The sequence below is a fragment of the Haliotis asinina genome, chromosome 6 (genome assembly GCF_037392515.1).
Source record: "Haliotis asinina isolate JCU_RB_2024 chromosome 6, JCU_Hal_asi_v2, whole genome shotgun sequence".
Lineage (NCBI taxonomy): Eukaryota > Metazoa > Mollusca > Gastropoda > Lepetellida > Haliotidae > Haliotis > Haliotis asinina.
In genome coordinates, this window is record NC_090285.1 from 50466189 (window position 1) to 50485284 (window position 19096).

At 42.4% G+C, this 19096-nt stretch overlaps 1 protein-coding gene across 1 annotated transcript; it reads left to right on the forward strand.

Annotated features, from left to right (window-relative positions):
* The first annotated feature begins 1570 nt into the window (after positions 1-1570).
* LOC137286352 (putative transferase CAF17 homolog, mitochondrial) lies at positions 1571-13592 on the forward strand. Its single transcript, XM_067818160.1, has 7 exons — positions 1571-1726; positions 2221-2528; positions 3700-3849; positions 4821-4962; positions 5473-5616; positions 6159-6258; positions 13123-13592. Exons 2-7 carry the CDS (start codon positions 2253-2255, stop codon positions 13355-13357), a joined length of 1047 nt encoding a protein of 348 aa, XP_067674261.1. The 5' UTR covers positions 1571-1726; positions 2221-2252; the 3' UTR covers positions 13358-13592.
* Positions 13593-19096: the final 5504 nt, after the last annotated feature.

The following is a 19096-nucleotide window of genomic DNA, read 5'->3' on the forward strand; positions in this document are numbered from 1 at the left end:
TAACCAATCAAAATTTGTGCCTTTCCCAACTAAGGTCACACCCACTTGCGGACTTGATTTCGTAGCCTGTCCATTGATTGTTACACTGAAGAGTGAAATTAGTATAGCATGGTTGTTTAATCTGTTTGTGTCAGGCGCCAGTAAAGATTTGGTTAGGTCTTTAGCAGCCCATGCTTGTTGTAAGAGTCAAGTGACGGGATCGGGTGGTCAGGCTCGCTGACTTGGTTGACACATGTTTTAGTATTCCAGTTGCGTTGATCGATGCTCATGATGTTGATCACTGAATTGTCTTGTCCTGCCGCCGCCATACAGGTGGAATATTATAAATGAATAAATAAATAAATAAATAAATAAATAAATAAATAAATAAATAAATAAATAAATAAACGAACGAACGAACGAACGAACGAACGAATGAATAAATAAATGAGGCTCCAATATTACGTGTTTTGTGAACTTCACCATTGATGCGTTTAAGAATTAAGAAGTCTTTATCAGTTCAAAGTTGTATTTTCAAAACCTGGTACCTATAGACTTCCCTAGACTATATGTGCAATGCATGACGGGTAATGTGGACGGTGGATTCATCCATTCCACGTCGTGTCAACCGGTAAGGAAGTCTGAATTCTGCAGATTTCGCAAGACAGATTCCGTAAATTATAGACTCTTCCCGAATCCTGAGACATCAATTGAAAGTAAATGAATCATTAATTTATACATAACACATTGTGTTGCTGTCACCTTCATTGACATTCACTCATTGTTCTTACATAAGCAGTCTTAAGGATATTATGACATGAAAATAAATACAAGAAGTGAAGGGAACAATGAACTTAAAGTGGCGTAAGTAATCTAAATTCAAGCAAGAAATATTTGCCATAGCCATTGGACACGTTACAATTTCTCTTGTCATACAGTCGTGACTAAACATGGAAAATTGACGTAACACCAAACAAAAAAAGCTGCGCCATGTTCTAAACTGCACCTTGACAAGCCTTTCTCAGATGAGCATAAGAGGTTTCTCTCAGTGAGGTATTTTCAGTAATTTCTGAGAAAACCTGTTCCAGCTGCAGCCACGTACCAAACACTAAGTAAAACAAGGAAACACAAATTACTCTGAGAATTACCAAATCACGAAAAGGCCCCAGATCCACGGGTGTTTGATGCATAGGAAAGATTAGTTTACAATGGGTTTCAAAATTATGTGAACCTTACTTAACGTATGTTGCGCGTTTTTAAGTTTATTTGGTCACCATGAAAAAACACACACAGACACACACGTTTTTTCAGTAACACTAAAACATTAACAAATTGTGTTTGATACACTACATTTTCATTAAAAAAATAAAACTGTTTCCGAAACGAAACGTGATGGAAACCCATGGACAAAAGGGCAGACATAGAGCAGCCATGAGTAAGATTCTCCATTTACAACCGAACGAGGCGAAACCTGTAGCTCTTCTTTTTGGGAGTCATAGATTTTGCGGATAGTTGAACTAGTTTTTTCTCTCTGACTCATTTCTACGATTGCGACATAATAATGACATATTCCGACTGCAGCCAGAACCCAGTTTGCAGTACTACAGTATAAAGGGACGTAACTCTAGTTGTCGAATCATGTTTAAAGCAGAGTTTGCGTCAGACGAGATACATCTATGTTGATTACTGTAGAATAGCACCTCATTCAATCAAAATAGTGCTGGTGCTTTAGACGACTTTTCCTATGGTAAGCAGATATTTTGATCGGGTATGTGTCTGGCATATCGGTAGCTGATCTCAGATTGTTTCATAATCGAGGCTAATATTAGTAATAATGCCCGGAATTTAATAAATGTTGATCTATTGTGTGTCCCTATAAATGTTATTGGTGGTGCCAGTGGCTTTATGCTAAGGATTTACAGGCATTGCATTATAATGGGCCATCTTCGTCTTGGAAATAAAACCCCATTATACAACATACTTACATGTATTTATAAATCATTGAGTGCTCAGGCGTGCTTACTCAGTTGATGCATGTTATAAATTTCAATCAGATAGACTGATGCTTATGGTGTCAGTCACTGGATTATCTGTTCCAGACTCGCATGTTTATTCATAAAACTAAAATATTTTCTAGTGCAGGTTTCCACTGTAAAACAACAAACACATATATCATTGTGTATAATCTATTATTGACCTGTCAAACAGATCTTTGACCTACGCTCATGCATTTTCTTATAGGCATCCACAACTGTATATCAATAGGAAGCAACATGTTTTGCCAGAAGGCACTAGCCAAGATCTCAAGAAGCCTGACAAGATGCAAGACAAGGCCTGTCTTGGGCTCACTGCAGGGTGTGCTACGGACACTATGGCAGGTGACCCGGGCTGGCTCCACACAGGACACACTGCATGAGCTGAAGTCCAGGGGTCTGGTGGAGCTAGATGGTCGAGACACTGTGGAATTCTTGCAGGGTCTTGTCACCAGTGATGTCACGGCCTTACAGGGAGACGTTACGGCTCAGTACTCTATGATGCTGAATGTACAGGTACATAACATTTAGTGACTTAACACTGAACAAACAAATTTGGAGTCGACTCCACAGGCCCAAGTAAGAATTTGATGATGGGCTGCGACCAGTTATTGCCGCATACCAGTTATTGCCAACACCCGGCTGAAACGCTTGCTCAGACAGCTTTACTTCTGCTTTGGTAGTGTTTCACACAATGGCACAAAAGTTACTATGAGAGTTAAAATCACTGTAAATATTTTACACTGTAGATGTTACCAACATGAATCTCCTTGAAAGACTACACCCAAACAAGTCATGACCATTAGTGTGTGGATATGAAATTTCATAAATGATGAAAAATGAATGAAAGTCATCCAGGCTGTGTTGCAAATCTATGACATTACAGTTAAGCCCATTAAAAGTGCAGAGTTTTATTTGTCTAAACATACCCATGATACCAAAACTCAGTCATGAAACTTTTAATTGACCTAAATTTTTATCTCCGTTTTGTGGACTGGACAGATACCAAGTAGACAATACTGACAATATAAAACTTATAACTGTCAGTTTTCACCTGTATCTTTATTTTTTTTCCCAGAGAAACAAACATTACCAAAATTACAAACAATTACTCAAATATGATAAGTTCAACCCTGCTGTGGTATCTCCATATACTACCATGCTTCCTGTTTACTGCATTTTGGAGAAACATGATTGGCATCTGTAAACAAACAGGAAACATTGGTGAATAGCTAATCTATCATCAAGGAACAATGGTGTTAATCTTTCAAAACCGCATGGTGTAGTGGTTTGAAAGTGGATTGAAAGTCTGTTCAAAGAGAAGAGAGCGTGCGTTCGACTAGCCACGTCACACTGAAAGACATTAAAATATGGTGCTTGTTGGTTATTGCCTGTCACTTGTCATTAATGGGTACAGTAAGGCACGGAGTCAGTATTATGTGTCTGAGTGGGGTATTCATGCGTAACTGCTAGCTGGCACTATAAAACCAGCTGAAGTCTGGACTTGAACATGCAGCCACACATATACATGCATGCACATCGGAATAAAGTATAATGTTAGATCCCATTTCCCCTCACCTGTTTGTGACTTTCATCACTCATATGATGTTTGGTATATGCATCAACTGAGATATGCTTCTCAGTATCTTTGACACAAAGTTTGTAAAACCGATGTCCATGTGTCCAGGGTCGGGTGTTGTATGACCTCCTGCTATACCTACACCCAGACAGTGCTGTACCGGGTCAGACTGACCAGACACGCCTCCTACTGGAGTGTGACCGCACAGTGCAGGATGAGATGCTCAAGCTCATCCGGAGATACAAGATCAGAAAGAAGGTGAGGCAGAGGCATACTGAAGGGCTGATGAGTTCAACATTATGAACCTTTGAAGATCTAGGTTATAACTGATCTTCAGTAACCATGCTAGGCGTAAGACATGACTAACGGGATCAGATGGTCAGGAACACTGACTTAGTTGACACAGGTCATCGTATCCCAGTTGTGTAGATTGATGCTCATGATGTTGATTACTGGACTGTCTGGTCCAGACTTGATTCTTTACAGACTGCTGCCTTATACATGTAGCTGTAATATTGCTGAGTGTTGCATAAAACTAAACTCAATCAATCAATCAACTGAACACGATGGTAATAATGATCAGATGCATACGCCATGTTAGACACAGTTTTAGTGTTATGGTGAGGTAAATTGATGAATTAAATATCATTGTATTGTCCTGACTTCCAGAGTGTCAATAATTTGAGTTGAGAGCTGCATGTTCCACAAAGAAATTATGTTTTTTTCTCATTATTAACTGAATCTATTAGTGATAATTTTTAAGAGGTCAGACAAGTTTCTTTTCAGTTGTACTGATGTGTCAGTCCAAAAGTTTCTAAAAAGGTCAATAGCTGAAGAATTGTCTTTGACTGAAATTCAGTCTCAGTTGTATTAAAACTTAGTTTTCTCTTCCACTAAACAAAGATTAAAGGACATCCAGTTACTTGTCATGTCGGAATGAGATTGATTGGTGTATTGATTGTATGATTGATCGACTGAAGTTACAGTTCTTTTGTGGGGTCAGAAATTAAACTATTGCTGTTAAATTCTATATGAATACTATTTGGATACTTTTCCCTGGTGAAATGAAACTCTTTGAAATAAGGAAAAGAAATGGTGAAGGACTTGTGATATCAATAATTATTATTAGGAGGTACATGTCTTGTAGTTGGTTTAAATGAACAGTGAAAGGTCTTATATAGCTGTCAGCTCACCCATGATGAATGAGATACCAATCATTGGATCGTCAGGTCAATATCCGATCAGTGGATGAGGAGTGGAGACTGTTTGCGGCAGTGACAGACACTGATCAGAGTGAAGTGACAGTCGGTGTAGCTGATCCCCGGGTACCCATATTTGGGAGGAGGATCCTACACCCAGCTGATAAGCCAGGTGAGAAGATGTGGCATGAGAGAGATGATATTCGGGGTGCTGGATGCACATCACTGGATATGCATGTTTATACAATTAGGCAATGTGAGAAGGATGGGGTAGGAAACAACAAGCCACATGAGGTGATGTGGGGCAAGGGAGGTAACTTTTATGGTTTCACTAAGCAACTACAGCTGCACGATAGGCACTCTTTAAGTTCAACATTATGATTATCCAATCACTAGATGTGAATGTTAATGTGAGGAGGGGAATGGGGGAGGCAGGTGTAGGTGTCCTACACCTGTCAGTGATGTCACTGTAGAGTATACTGGTGAACTATATATACTGAAGGGAAAAAATAAGGGATCACATGAAAGCACAGGTGTTCCTTTACTTTTTTCAAGGTTTTTCCACAAGCTTTGTATCGCATAGCTTGTGATGAAACCTGAAAAAAGTAAAGGAACGCTTGTGCTTTCATGTGATCCCTTACTTTTTTGCTTCACTATAGTTTTTGGTGTTGACCTGCTTCAGACCTGGAGGTAGAAGGTATGCCGCTAGAATCAGAGGAGGAGTACCATCGGCGTCGCTACATGTGGGGGATCCCAGAAGGGGTCTTGGATTTGCCTCCCGGAAACTGCTTCCCACTGGAGAGTAACCTGGTGTTCCATCAAGGAGGTAATCTGACTTCTCCCATCAGTCGTCTTCTGCTGAACCCGTGCATGTTCGCATGCTGTGCTTCCTGTCCAAGGGGTGAAGGTGTTACCAGCTTTGTGATTACAGCATTCACTCATCAACCAAAATCTCAATTATGGTGACAAGAAACCTAGAAACAGAATTCATTAATTTCATTGTGGAAGCTGCAATGGCTGAGTAGGTTAGATGGCTGACTTTGGGAGCTGGCAGTTAGGTCGCTGACTCTGAGTGTGTGTTTGAATCTGCTCAATAAACCAATAGGTCCTGCTCAATAAACCCAATAGAAGTACTAAAATCTTTACTGAGAAAGTGTAATCCCAAACGTAACCTGTTTTATAGATTTCTGTTTTCAGCACATTTAGCTGACTACATGCAGACCATGAAAAATACATTGACCAATGAAATGTGAGAAACAACAAATTAAGCTGGTCTGGCCTTAATGAGATTAATAAGATACACTACCTACACACTATGATGAGGTGACTTCTGAAGCCTAGGATGATGAGTATGACTTGCATTTACAGTGAGTTTCCAGAAAGGCTGCTACATCGGTCAGGAACTGACCGCACGGACACACCACACTGGGGTGACCAGGAAGAGGCTCATGCCACTAGTGTTAGACAGGTGAGTGCTTGTTGTCACTAATGATTCAGGGAACAGTGAGGTAGCCTAGTGGTTAAAGCATTTGCTTGTCATGCCTAAGTCCAGTGTTCCATTACCCACATTGGTTCATGTGAACACTTTCTGTTGTACTCGCAGTGATATTGCTCTAAATTTTTAACTTACCTTACCATAGGTCTTATGCATATTACCTCAAGCTTCGCTAGAAGAGATCAGACAGTCGTTGATTTGCCATTCCCTAGATGGCTACCTCATGTAATCTACGAATGTAGTCACGGAAGTGACGTGATCTCCCCACTCGCGCAAGCGCGAACAATCCAAAAATCACTTTTACTTCTAGCGTTCGTCTGTTCGGACGTTTTTGGTTCGCTTAGTTTACCTACTTTGTGGTTCAATAAAGTTGTTTCCTCAGGGGTAGGTATGGTTTGTATCCCTTAGGTGTGCGTGTTAAGGTAAGTTATCTTTTAACTGCACTTACTTTGCTACCTCGTGTTGTTTTTTCTCTCACTTCGGGGTGGGTTCGCCCGCGTCGTGTGTGAGTGCGGCATGGCGTCCGTGGGGGTATTATATCTTGCTGGTTTTCTCCCTCCATGTGGTTTTCCATGTCGATTAGTATTTTTGCCAGGTTTCACTGCATTTATATGTTTTTTCGTGCCACGTTGCGATGTACGCAGGCAACCTTTTTGGTTGTTTGCCCTTCGCTGTCACGAGCTTACGGGCGTGCCTACTTTATAGTGGGGGTGCGTTGGTGCTGCATTTCTGGTATAGGGGTGTTTTTTCTACCTCCTAGCGTTGGTTTCAACGCATTGTTATGTTTGTTTGTTGCACTTAACTGTGTATATCTCCCCAGTTTTGCACTATCTGCTTGGGGCAGGAATCGGCGAATATCCCCACCCTTGGTGCCCGGATTGTGCGTCTCTAGCCTGCTCTTTTGACGGACACTGCCAGTACTGCGAGGCGTTATTGGTGGCGGATTTCGAGAGTCGTCGTTGGGATCTCTGCCGGACGACCCTGACTTACAACTGCCTTCAACGCCTGTGCTGACGCCTGGGATGGGGCGTTCGTCTGTGACGCCTGTATGTTTGTCCCCGGAACCACCTCGCTCGGATTCCATCGTGGATCTGTTTTCATCCAGATGCCTTGTCTCATCCGGAAGTCCAGAGGTTCCTGCGCTCTCTCCTGACGCCCGGTGCTGCTGCGATGCCAGCGTCTCGACATCTCGACACCAGCGCCTATGCCAACACCAGCGCCTTTGCTTACGCCAGCGCCTATGCCAGCGCCTGTGCTTGTGCCTATGCCTATGTCTACGCCAGCGCCTATGTCTACGCCAGCGCCAGCGCCTGTGCTTGCGCCAGTGCCTATGCCTACGCCAGCGCCTATGTCTACGCCAGCGCCAGAGGCTGTGCTTGCGCTAGTGACTACGCCAGCGCCTATGCCTACGCCAGCGCCTATGTCTACGCCAGCGCCAGCGCCTGTGCTTGCGCCAGTGCCTATGCCTATGCCTACGCCAGCGTCTGTCTACGCCAGCGCCAGAGGCTGTGCTTGCGCTAGTGCCTATACCTACGCCAGCACCTATGCCGACGCCGGACCCTATGCCAGCGCCAGCGCCTGCGCCTTACCGTATACCCAGGGTGTTGCATACGTTGTCCAGGGAAGAGGTTTTACAACGACAGTAGGATGAAGGGCGCGCTCGGCGCTTGGAGGCAGAGCGCTCTCGGCGCAGATCGCGCTCCAGGTTCCCTGGGAGTCGGTGATCCTGTACCCTCCACAGTAGTCTTTGTCGGCGCTCTCGGTCCCCGCTACGCCCTTTGAATGAGGACTCTCGCTTTACTACCAGGTGAAGACGTTGTTTGCGCTCCCAGTCCATATCACCTCGACGCTCCTCTAGAACTCGGCATTTGCGGTCGCCGGAACCACCTTGGATCTCGTCCAAGGAATCTGCTGCTCATGCATCGACTTGGTCTCCTACATCGCGGCGTGATTCGAATTCCGTTTCCTATGAGGACCTGGAAGAACAGGTTTTTGGCCTGGACTTCGACGAGGAGGCAGGAGGCGACGGCGATGGTGATGGCACTTAACTACCCTTATCAGTCGTCTTCGAGTGGATTGCTGACAGGTTACCGTACTGCCCTTCACCTTCGGCTAATTCCAACAACCCTGCAGCACTTCATTTATCGCCGGAGCTACTCATCCCGCCTGATCCTATGGTGGCGGACGCCGTGGCTGTCTTAGATGCGGTCTTTGAAAAATTGTCATCTAATCCGAATTTCTAAGTGTGTAAATCCAAGAAGTCAGATTACAAGATACACAGCCTGGTTTTCGCGGACAGCGTGGCGGTCTTGGTTGAATCTATGTAGCGGTTATTGGGCTCCTCGCAGCTCTCTTACAGAGTGCAGGATTCTAAGCGGGTGACCATTGAGACTGAACTCAAGCAGATGCTTAAACCGTTGTCTGCTCTGGTGTCAGCTACCTCGGCGGCGGCGATGGACTTGTCTGAAGACAACGCCTCGAGGATTGATCACCGTACCAGATATTCCTCTGCTGGTAGGCGTGAGACTGGGTGTCCTTTGGAGGGACTGGCTGCATCCTCGAAGATCCTTACTTTACAATTTGTCTACATATACTTCAAGCGGAGAAAGTTTTCTTTCACGTGCTTTACGCATTTTGTCACGAAGATTTTTCGAGACAACTACAAAGTGCCACGCCTAACTACACCTCTTATTACAAGAGAGGGCAGCATTTATCTTCGGGGAAAATTCCAACACGTGTACTTGGAAAGCAATTTGTCTACGTCAGCTTCAAGCGGCAGAAGGGTTTTCGCGCGCTTTACTCCTTTAGACACGTGCTCGCCATACAGCATGGTTACTGTTTAGCCTACAGGCTAGCAGGGTATCACCGTTTACAAGATTTCATGGTGATCAGTTACCTGCTACACCGGTGACGTCATGTCTACATTTTGATTGGTCCCCGAGAGACAACGCCCTGCAAAGGATCCCAAGGACGTTACATCTACGATCTGATTGGTCATTGAGGGACAACGCCCTGCGCAGAATGTGTTGTTATTATTCTAGTGTAAGGAAGTTGTCTGCAGTGACTTAGTCATTTACGATGGAAAGATGTCGTTACACTCTAGACTAGCAGTCTACAGCGGCATTGGATTTCTCTAGTCGGCATAGAGATCCTCTAACAGTAGTCTCAACGCTGCCTATCAGGAGGCGTGCAGCGATGTATGGCAGTTTCTGATCGGACAGACAGCCAGCTATAAATAGACTTCCTTGAAATGTCAACACATTCATAATGAACAGCGTGGTTATTCTGAAGTCGAAGAATGACGCATCTTTACGGCATACAAGATTATCTTGAGAGGGGTGGACTTCATTATCAGGCTGTTAAGTCAGCTTGGATGACTAACTAACTCCGCGGGAGTTGATTCATCACATCGCCGTCCCAGGTTCGGGGGTCGAAGTTCAAGGCGATGTTAAAAGCAAGCTGTACTCTGTCCGTTATCACTATGTCAGTGATAATGTCTACTCGATTTGCTCACGTCACCTTAGGATATGATCAGACGTAGACGTCTACTATTACGTCTATGACAGCGTTTTCTTGATCATGATTTCAAGACAGGTTTACGACTTTGGACGTCTTGACTCCACACCAGTGGTAGACTCGCTGGTCAATGTTTGGAACTTGCATATTAGAGCCGTCATTCAACAACCATCTTTAGGTTGACACGTCTCTACCAGGATTGAGTGCCTATCTAGTCAAGGAGGTTGCAGCAGGATTCTGGGGGAGTGGAGCTCTATCTCTTCACATCACCCAGTTGAAGATAAAAGCGGTGATGCATGTCTATTATTGGCTGACAGCACCGAGAGACAAGCTACTGATGATCCATTCGGTCAACTCAATAGTAGCCCTCTAGGTAAACAAGGGTCAAGGAGGCCACGACCTCTACTACACTTGTCGTTTCTACCCTTCGACGTGGTCGAGTCTGATCCTCCATATAAAAGTATCTCACATTCCAGGAGCCTGCATCTTCATGGCAGACGCCTTTTCTCGCCCCCTACATCTATCTCCAACAGAGAATATGTTGTGTCGAGAGACGTTTCAAATAATCGGCTTCCAGAGTGGGACCAATTGTTGTACCATCCTCACAATTGGACACTGCACCTGGTTCCGTCACGGTTTCATCTTTGCGCCTGGACCATCTGTGATAGTCTTGAGGGCCAAGGGGTACTCATCTCAAGTGGCGAAATTAATCACCCTGGAGCACAGGGTTTCCACTCAGTCACTTTATGGACCTGCAGGCGTGGGCGATCGACACGATCCTGCGACTGCTTTTGGTCGCACCTTGGTGGCCAGCCAGGCCATGGTTCCCCGACCTGCGTCATCTCGCCAGCGGAGAGTCGTACCAGCTTCGACATACGCACAGTTGGCAGCTGCATCCGGACCCACTGAGATTTCATCTTCACAGTTGGGTCATCTGCAGAAGGCAATAAGAGTTAAGGGCTACTCCTCGTGCGCGGCAAGCGTCCTAGCTTGTACGCATCGAATGTCCACTAGGTCCTTATATGACAAGTGGCGCTCATTTGAGAGTTTTTGCGCTCAAAGATCGCAAGACCCTATGACAGCTTCTCCACAGTATTTAGCGAACTTCCTCCTGTTCCTGCATAACTGCAAGCATCTTAGAGGCAGTACCTTGGGGACTTATCTGTCGGCTTTGAACTCTATTCGATTAAAGCAGATAAACAGATTTCCAAGGTACCAGATCTTATTGCGCTACTCAAGGCCTGCAAATTGGAGGACCGGAAAGTTAAGCTTCGTCCTCCAGTTTGGGACCTCAACATCGTCCTACAACATCTTAGAGGACCTCCGTATAAGCCTTTAGAGGAAGCCTCCTTCGTGTATTTGTCTCAAAAAAAAGAAAAAAAAAGGACGGTCTTCATTCTAGCGTTAGCGCTACTGCTGATAGAGCTAGTGAAATTCATGCCCTGGACGTCACGCAGGTTCGCTTGGATCAGTCGAGGCATGGACCAGCCCACTTGGGTCTCCTGTGAGATTTTGTGGCCAAGAATCAGCTCCCTGGACAGCCAGACAGGCTGTTCTCTATTCCTCTGTCATCTGCAGTCTTGGGACAACATGACTTGGAGGAGGAGCTGCTGTGTCTCGTTAGAGCCCTCAGATGTTACATCCGGAAGTTGACTTCTAAGAGACGTTCCCCTAAAAGACTGTTCATCCCGCTTTCGACTACCTGCAAAGGGGAGGTGAACAGGAACACAATCGCCTTATGGCTTCGATCTACGATCCTAGCGGCTTTTGATGCCAAGCGTCTACCTCATCCAGTGGCAAACAACCCACACGAGATCAGAGCGTTGGCATCTACCATGGCCCTCCATAGAAATTGCACAGTGCCACAAACTATGGAAGGCTGCTTTTGGAAGTCGTCGTCTACTGCCTTCGCTTCCAACTACCTGAGGGACTTGGCAGTTGAGGACATGGAGGGGGAGCTGCTGTGTCTCGTTTGAGCCCTCAGATGTTACATCCGGAAGTTGGCTTCTAAGAGACGTTCCCCTAAAAGACTGTTCATCCCGCTTTCGACTACCTGCAAGGGGAGGTGAACAGGAACACAGTCGCCTTATGGCTTCGATCTACGATCCTGGCGGCTTTTGATGCCAAGCGTCTACCTCATCCGGTGGCGGACAGCCCACACGAGATTAGAGCGTTGGCATCTACCATGGCCCTCCATAGAAAATTGCACAGTGCCACAAACTATGGAAGGCTGCTTTTGGAAGTCGTCGTCTACTGCCTTCGCTTCCCACTACCTGAGGGACTTGGCAGTTGAGGACATGGAGGGACTACAGTCTTTCAGTCCGTTGGTGGTTGCCCAGCAACTTACCCGGACGTCCGCCCATTAGGTAATAACACTGTTACTTACCGTTGGTCTTAAGATTAACCTCACCCTAAGGGTGCGTCGGTTTTTCTTTGGAGTTCCCTTGGGTTACTCTTTGTCCTGCTTCCAGGTTTGTCCTGTGACTGTTGGCATTGGTCTCCCAGGTTCTCCTAATGCATGTGAACTGGTTGCTGAGGGATGGTCCTCCGGAGTCCACACCACCATCCATCTGTCGAAGCCATATGCATAAGACCTGTGGTAAGGTAAGTTAAAAATTTATTAAAATCTAAATATTTTAGATATTTAAATACTTACCTTACCATAGGGCGGTGACTCCCTCCCAACGCTGGATGCTCCTCCCCACTCTGGACTCTTCGGACCTTCCTGTTGCCAGTAAAAGTGATTTTTGGATTGTTCGCGCTTGCGCGAGTGAGGAGATCACATCACTTCCGTGACTACATTCGTAGATTACATGAGGTAGCCATCTAGGGAATGGCGAATCAACGACTGTCTGATCTCTTCTAGCGAAGCTTGAGGTAATATGCATAAGACCTATGGTAAGGTAAGTATTTAAATATCTAAAATATTTAGATTTTAATAATATTGCTAAATGCAGTGTAAGCTAAACAATTCACTCTAATGATTCAGTGAATGGTTGTATCATGTTTTAGGCCACTTTGGCAATACTCCAGCTATAGCATGGCAGTGGAGGGCAAAAAATTACTACACATTAGAAATAAAACCCATATTTATGGCACACAAAGTTTATGCTCTAACCACCAGGCCTCCACTGGTGTGTGATGAATGAAGGTTAGGCCGTTGCCACGTCACCTCTATGTCAGTGAAAAAGTTCAAGGTGCATGTCTGAATAGAATAGTAATCATGGTAATATGATACACTGTCAGTGTTGAAATAGTGACATTACTAATATCCAGCATTAACCACTTCTGTTGAACATCATCCTGATTGCTTGTTTTTAGAGATGGTGCTTCCATAGAGACAGGGACAAACATTACAAGAGATGATGGGAAAAATGTTGGCAAATTCCGGAACTCAGCTGGCAAATATGGACTTGGACTGATTCGTATGGCTGATGTCAAAGGTCAAATCTCAGTAGCCAATAAGAGTGGAGAGGCTGTTCCAGTGACAACCAACCCTCCCTTGTGGTGGCCGCAGGATGTGCAAATACAATGGAAGACAGACAGAGGGAAATAACTTTAGGGTCTAGATTTTGGAAGCTCTCTTAGCGCTAAGATAGTCTCAAGTTAATGTTAATGTGTGGCACTTACGACTATTGTAGCACTAAGAGAGCTTAAAAAATATAGGCCCTGGTGCTCAGCTGATAAAATGGAAACATGTATTATACAACCCCTTGAGATTATGATACTGATGTTTGTTAAATTCAACCAGATTTTAGTTGTGTTGTTGATTATACAGATTGTGAATGAAAGGTGTTCCTGTTGTTTTTTTCTCTACGATTCTGGAATCTGAACTCTTTTTAGTGAATATTTCTTCCCTTGCAGTTCTTCTTAAGTTAAGATGAAGCATTAGAAAAACGTAGGGGATATTAGATTTCCAAGACTGATGAAGTGCAAATGATGAAGCCAAGGAGGAACCACTTGATAAAGAGAAATTAAGGGAAAATGTGATAATGCTGTGTTCCATTCCTTTGGAAATGTTTCATCTGTGCAGATATACTAGTATATTACTTTTTCTCATGTGCATTGGAATTTTCTAGTGATATGCTCGCAAAATGGAATGTCCCCTATTCTTTTTTAATGGTATATATAAAAACCCAAATAAGTTGTCTAAATAATTTCCTATGGTTCGCTTTGGTCACTTTTTTAAGGTTTGGTTGATAATATCCTGTTTAGTGTATGATATTCAGGTTCAAATCTGCAGCATGTGACAGTAAAATTTCCAAACTGGAACTCTACGTTTCCAGGTCATGCTGTGATAATGAGTGAGTTTTGTTCTACACAGCTCACAGTTACACTCCAGCAATATTGGCAGCGGGACACTAGAAATTGGCTTCAAACATTGTACCCTGGACTAACGGCTAGTCGCTGAATAGATAATTTTTATAGTTACAAACTAACCCATAAAAATCGAAGAGGAGCCTCAGGGAGACAGGCCTGAACCTGAGGAAATCTAGACTTGCTTCATTTAAGGCTACAGCACTGCAGAGAAGGCTTGGCAGTAGAGAAAATAATGTGGTTCAGGGACTGTGAAACAGACTAATTGTATCTGTGGGGAATCGAACATGGACCTTTGACATGACGAGCTAACACTGTTACCACTAGGCTACCCCACCATCCCTCATGCTGTTATAGTTACAGGTGTCCTATGTTTCAACATGATGTAAGGAGAAGATGCTTTAATGCGTAGTTGGAACTTTTTTGCAGTGGATGCAATGTTAAAAAAAACCCTTAGTTTGGAATCATTGATAAGCCCCTGCTGTTCAATAGCAGCATCATGTCATCGCTTCCCAATCACGCAGATTGATGCTCGTGCAGTTGATCACTGGATTGTCTGGTCAAGACTCAATTATTTACAGAGCCTAGTCAAACTTTCCTCAGTGAGTGAGTGAGTTTGGTTTTTACACTGCTTTTAGCAATATTCCAGCAATATTACGCCTGAGGACACCAAAAAATGGGCCTCACACATTGTACCCATGTGGGGAATCGAACCCGGGTCTTCGGCGTGACGAGCGAACGCTTTAACCACTAGGCTATCCCACCGCCTCAAACTTTTTACCTGGGTAAGCATACGCAAGGACAAACCTTCCTTTGGGAAAGTTTGGCCTTGGCCAGATTGTCCATGGGGAAAGTTCAGACCAGGGAAGAAATGACCTACACTGGTTCATATCCTGAACACTGCCCATTTACTTGAGTATTTCTTCTTGAAATTGTGTATACATCAAAGGTTCCTGTTGCTAAATATGAAACACAAGCAAACAAACTGTTGTTAAAGTTACCTATGGTATGTTTTGAGGGCATGATGTATTCAATGTATGTTTGTATACTTTAGCATTTCCATTGAGAAAGTTGTGAATATGCACTTATAACATTGTTAATCAACTGACAAATTATTCAAGCATATTTCACAAGAAACTAAACTTCAACAATGATTCTTAAGATGGAAGCACATTATCCAATTTTCTCATAGTCGTGCTGTCAGTAAACATGGTATTCGTGAGGCAAAGAGTTCTTCACAAAAACGGTTCAAGGGATCACTCAGCACTTGAAATAGAATCACAAAGTGTCATAGTGATTAGATAACAAGGTATTTTATCAGAGTCACGTGGACCAATCAAAACTCGACATTCTTATAATTACATGAGGCTAGACAAGGGTGTTTACGCTGATACTGAGTGAAAAGAAAATACTCAAGTGAAAAGGATTATTTAAATGCTCACACTTTTTTGCTTGGTTTCTGACTCTAAGGCTAAATAATAAATATGATTTTTTTCTCAGACATTTTATTTGTGCTGATAACAAGTTTCTATTGCCATTAAAAAATAATTTTGACTTGCCGTGTTCGATCATCCATTTGTCCACTATAAGAATGAGTGTTTGAAAGAATCAGTGTGACTGTATCTACAACTCATCAACAAGTGCTAAGCTTCCCAAGCTGTATTTCTGTGAGAAAAAATGTGTTCCTCCCTCGTCACTTTTTTCTATCACGAATTTTTATAAAAAGAAAAAAGTAATACCTTGAAAGATAGTATTTTCGAAGACGCGGTACTTACAACGAGTAGGTGTTGGTAATGGTGTGTCTCCACAGTTTTACCAGGGACAGTCTATATATAGTCTCGCTGATTTTACACACACTTCTAAGAATGTCGCTCGTAATCAACACCCCGTTCCTCGAGGCGATCGTAACACTATGACAGCCGTAAGTCTTTGATAAGGTATGGGAACGGGGCCCGGGTTCACAGGAGGAAGTGTTCGAAGTGCCGTACAATGACTGTCAAATAAAGATTTTGCAAGGCATTTAGAAATTGGACGAACGTGAATACATGACAGATTTTATGGATAAAAACCCCTTTTTAAATTTTTTTACACGTTTTTGTTCTTCACATAATTAGCTCTGAAACGTCGTGTAAAGAATAAAAAAGAGGTTACCATCCATAAAACGTGTCATGTATTTATAATCGCTGAATCAGAGTCAGGTTACTACGGAAGCCTTTTAGGGCCATCAGATTTATTTTTTTATCTTGAAATTTCAACTTAGTATCTTGAAATTTCAACCTAGTATCTTGAAATTTCAACATAATGTCTTGAAATTTCAAGATACTATGTTGAAGTTTCAAGAAATCAAGTTGAAATTTCAACATACTAAGTTAAAATATCAAGATAAAAAAATATATCTGATGGCCCTAAAAATTTTCCATAGTTTTGTCTGGATCAAGAGCTTAGATTTGAGTCACTCTGATCAAACTCAAGTCCATGGGCATCGTACTAACAATAGAGGACATGAAGATCCGGGATAGAATTGGTCTTTATGACAGAAACCCATGCTTGTCCGGATCGGGTAGTCAAGCTCGCTGACTTGGCTGAAGTATCCCAAATGCATAGATAGATACTCATGATGTCAATCACTATACTTTTCTCATCTGATCGAGACCGTCGTCTAATATATGGAAAATTACGGACAAAAACAAACAAAATAAATTTAATATTAAAAGATGCTGTCAGGTAACGGTCCTGTAGCCAAATGGTTAAAGGGGCACTGATGCGGAGCAATTTCCGAGGCTGGTTTAAACTTTTGTTGTTTTTCTCCCGTGAGTACCCGGATGGTATCCCAGAATTCGTGACTGGTTAGTGATCTCTGCTGCGCAGTCCGTGTGCGCAATTGGGATGTTAATTATAGACAGAACAACAAATGTATTATGACAACAAATGAAACACTTTGAAGGTTAGTCCAGTGTCAGTGGTAGCCTGAATGGTAAAAAACTATTAGGACGGAAAAATAACAAAGCCAATGTATGTCTCTGTATTTTGTCTCGTAACCCTAATTAGTTTACTGTCATATTTGTATGATTTTGAAAATTAATAAAAGAACATACGGTCTGCATATACTTATAGTAAATTTCTAACATGACTGTAACATTTAAACATTGTATTGACTGCCAGTGTGGATCCTATTTCACACACATACGTGATCTAGTGTGTGTTTTCTGTCATATAGATTCTGCTGAATGCTACAACAAATAAATTACAACAAAAATGCAAACAATGAATGTAAAACAGACTAATTTTATAGGAACAATGTCAGGCTACTACCTTGTTCAGGAATGTATCCATCAATATCCACATAAAAGAACGATATTCCATTCATCTGCAGCTGGTAAATAATCCTGTTCTGTGTCGTGTGTCTTACAACAGTCTAATTTGCGGGGAAAAAAAGTAACACATCCCCCAAGATAGCACACCTGGCAACTAATTGTATGATGTCCGCCATTTTAAGTAATTTAGTTAACCAATAATGGACAATCAATCAATCAATCAATCAATCAATCAACGCAATGGTAGTTAATTCTTTGAATGGAGGATGTTGTTTTTACGCTCGCACTTTACGACAGGGTGTTCAGACAGTTTTTTGTATCAGTCGGAATTTTACAATGAATGAATTATAGTAAGAATTAAGAGCAAGAATTATAAGTGAACGAATGAAAGAAACAGAAAAAAAGAAGTAGATATGTGAATGAATGAAAGAATAAATGATACACCATGGTCATCCCTCCCGAAACATGTCTATGAACGCTACAGTATCGCAAAAGTAACACACGTGTTAACATCAGCTGTCCTTGTAAAAAACTACTTTGAGAATTTTTGTTTACATTGATAATTAATTTGGATATCTTATTGCAAATGGGGAATTACATGGACATTAACACAATGTTAACTGACACTGTCAAACACCACTCAAAAACAGAAAGTTTAAAATCATCACAAAGATAAACGCCTTTCCAGTTTTGTCAAATAATAAGATCAACAAGAAATATTAAGATCAAAAAGAAAGAAAGAAGTTACAGAACTATGAACCTCGAGCATCAACAGGATCAATGGCGGATCAGACCAGATCGTTGTATTTTTCACACACATCACATACGCTTTAACAATTTTTCTAAAATCATAAAACTATCACTATTACTTGCAAACACCTTTCACCTGATAGTATATATTCCCCTCATAAGAATGAAAGGTGTATGTGATAGCTGCTTTTGAAGCTAGGAACACTAAAACAACGCAGTGTAGTATTTCAATGGCTGATCAGATCAAATCAGCGATATGTCACATTTTGTTCACACGCCTCAAAAACATGTCTTTAGATGATGAAACTATCACTATTACATGCAAACACAATTCACCTGGTAGTATATTCTCCCCATAAGAATGAAAGGTGTATGTGAAAGATATTTTAGATGCATTGACTAGAAACACTCGTGTAGTATTTCAATGGCGGATCAGAACAGATCGGCAGTATGTCATATTTTTCACACACCTCAAATACACCGTAACCATTTTTAAAGTCGTAAAACTATCACTATTACTTGCAAATACGTTTCAACTTGAGGTATGTTTCCCTTCTAAACATTAAACGAATGTGTGAAAGAAGTTTTATAGACTTAATTTAGTCTGTTTTCGCGGTGAATCGAGAATGAAAGCCAGTGAGCTACAACTTACCTACTTGAAACTTCACTACAATTCTACTGTCCCAGTAGCAATTATTTGACTGAATCTGAAGTGACAAAATAGTTAACTTATCTTCTACATATAGGTTTTCAGTTGTCCCAACACTCAGTGAATGTAATCAGCTGTTGAAAATAAACCGGGCTGCCACATACGTTCAGCGGCTTGTCAAGGAGTAAGTGAGTGAATCAGTCAGTGAGTGAGTGAGTGAGTGAGTTTAGTTTTACGTCGCACTCGGCAACATTCCAGCGGTTTG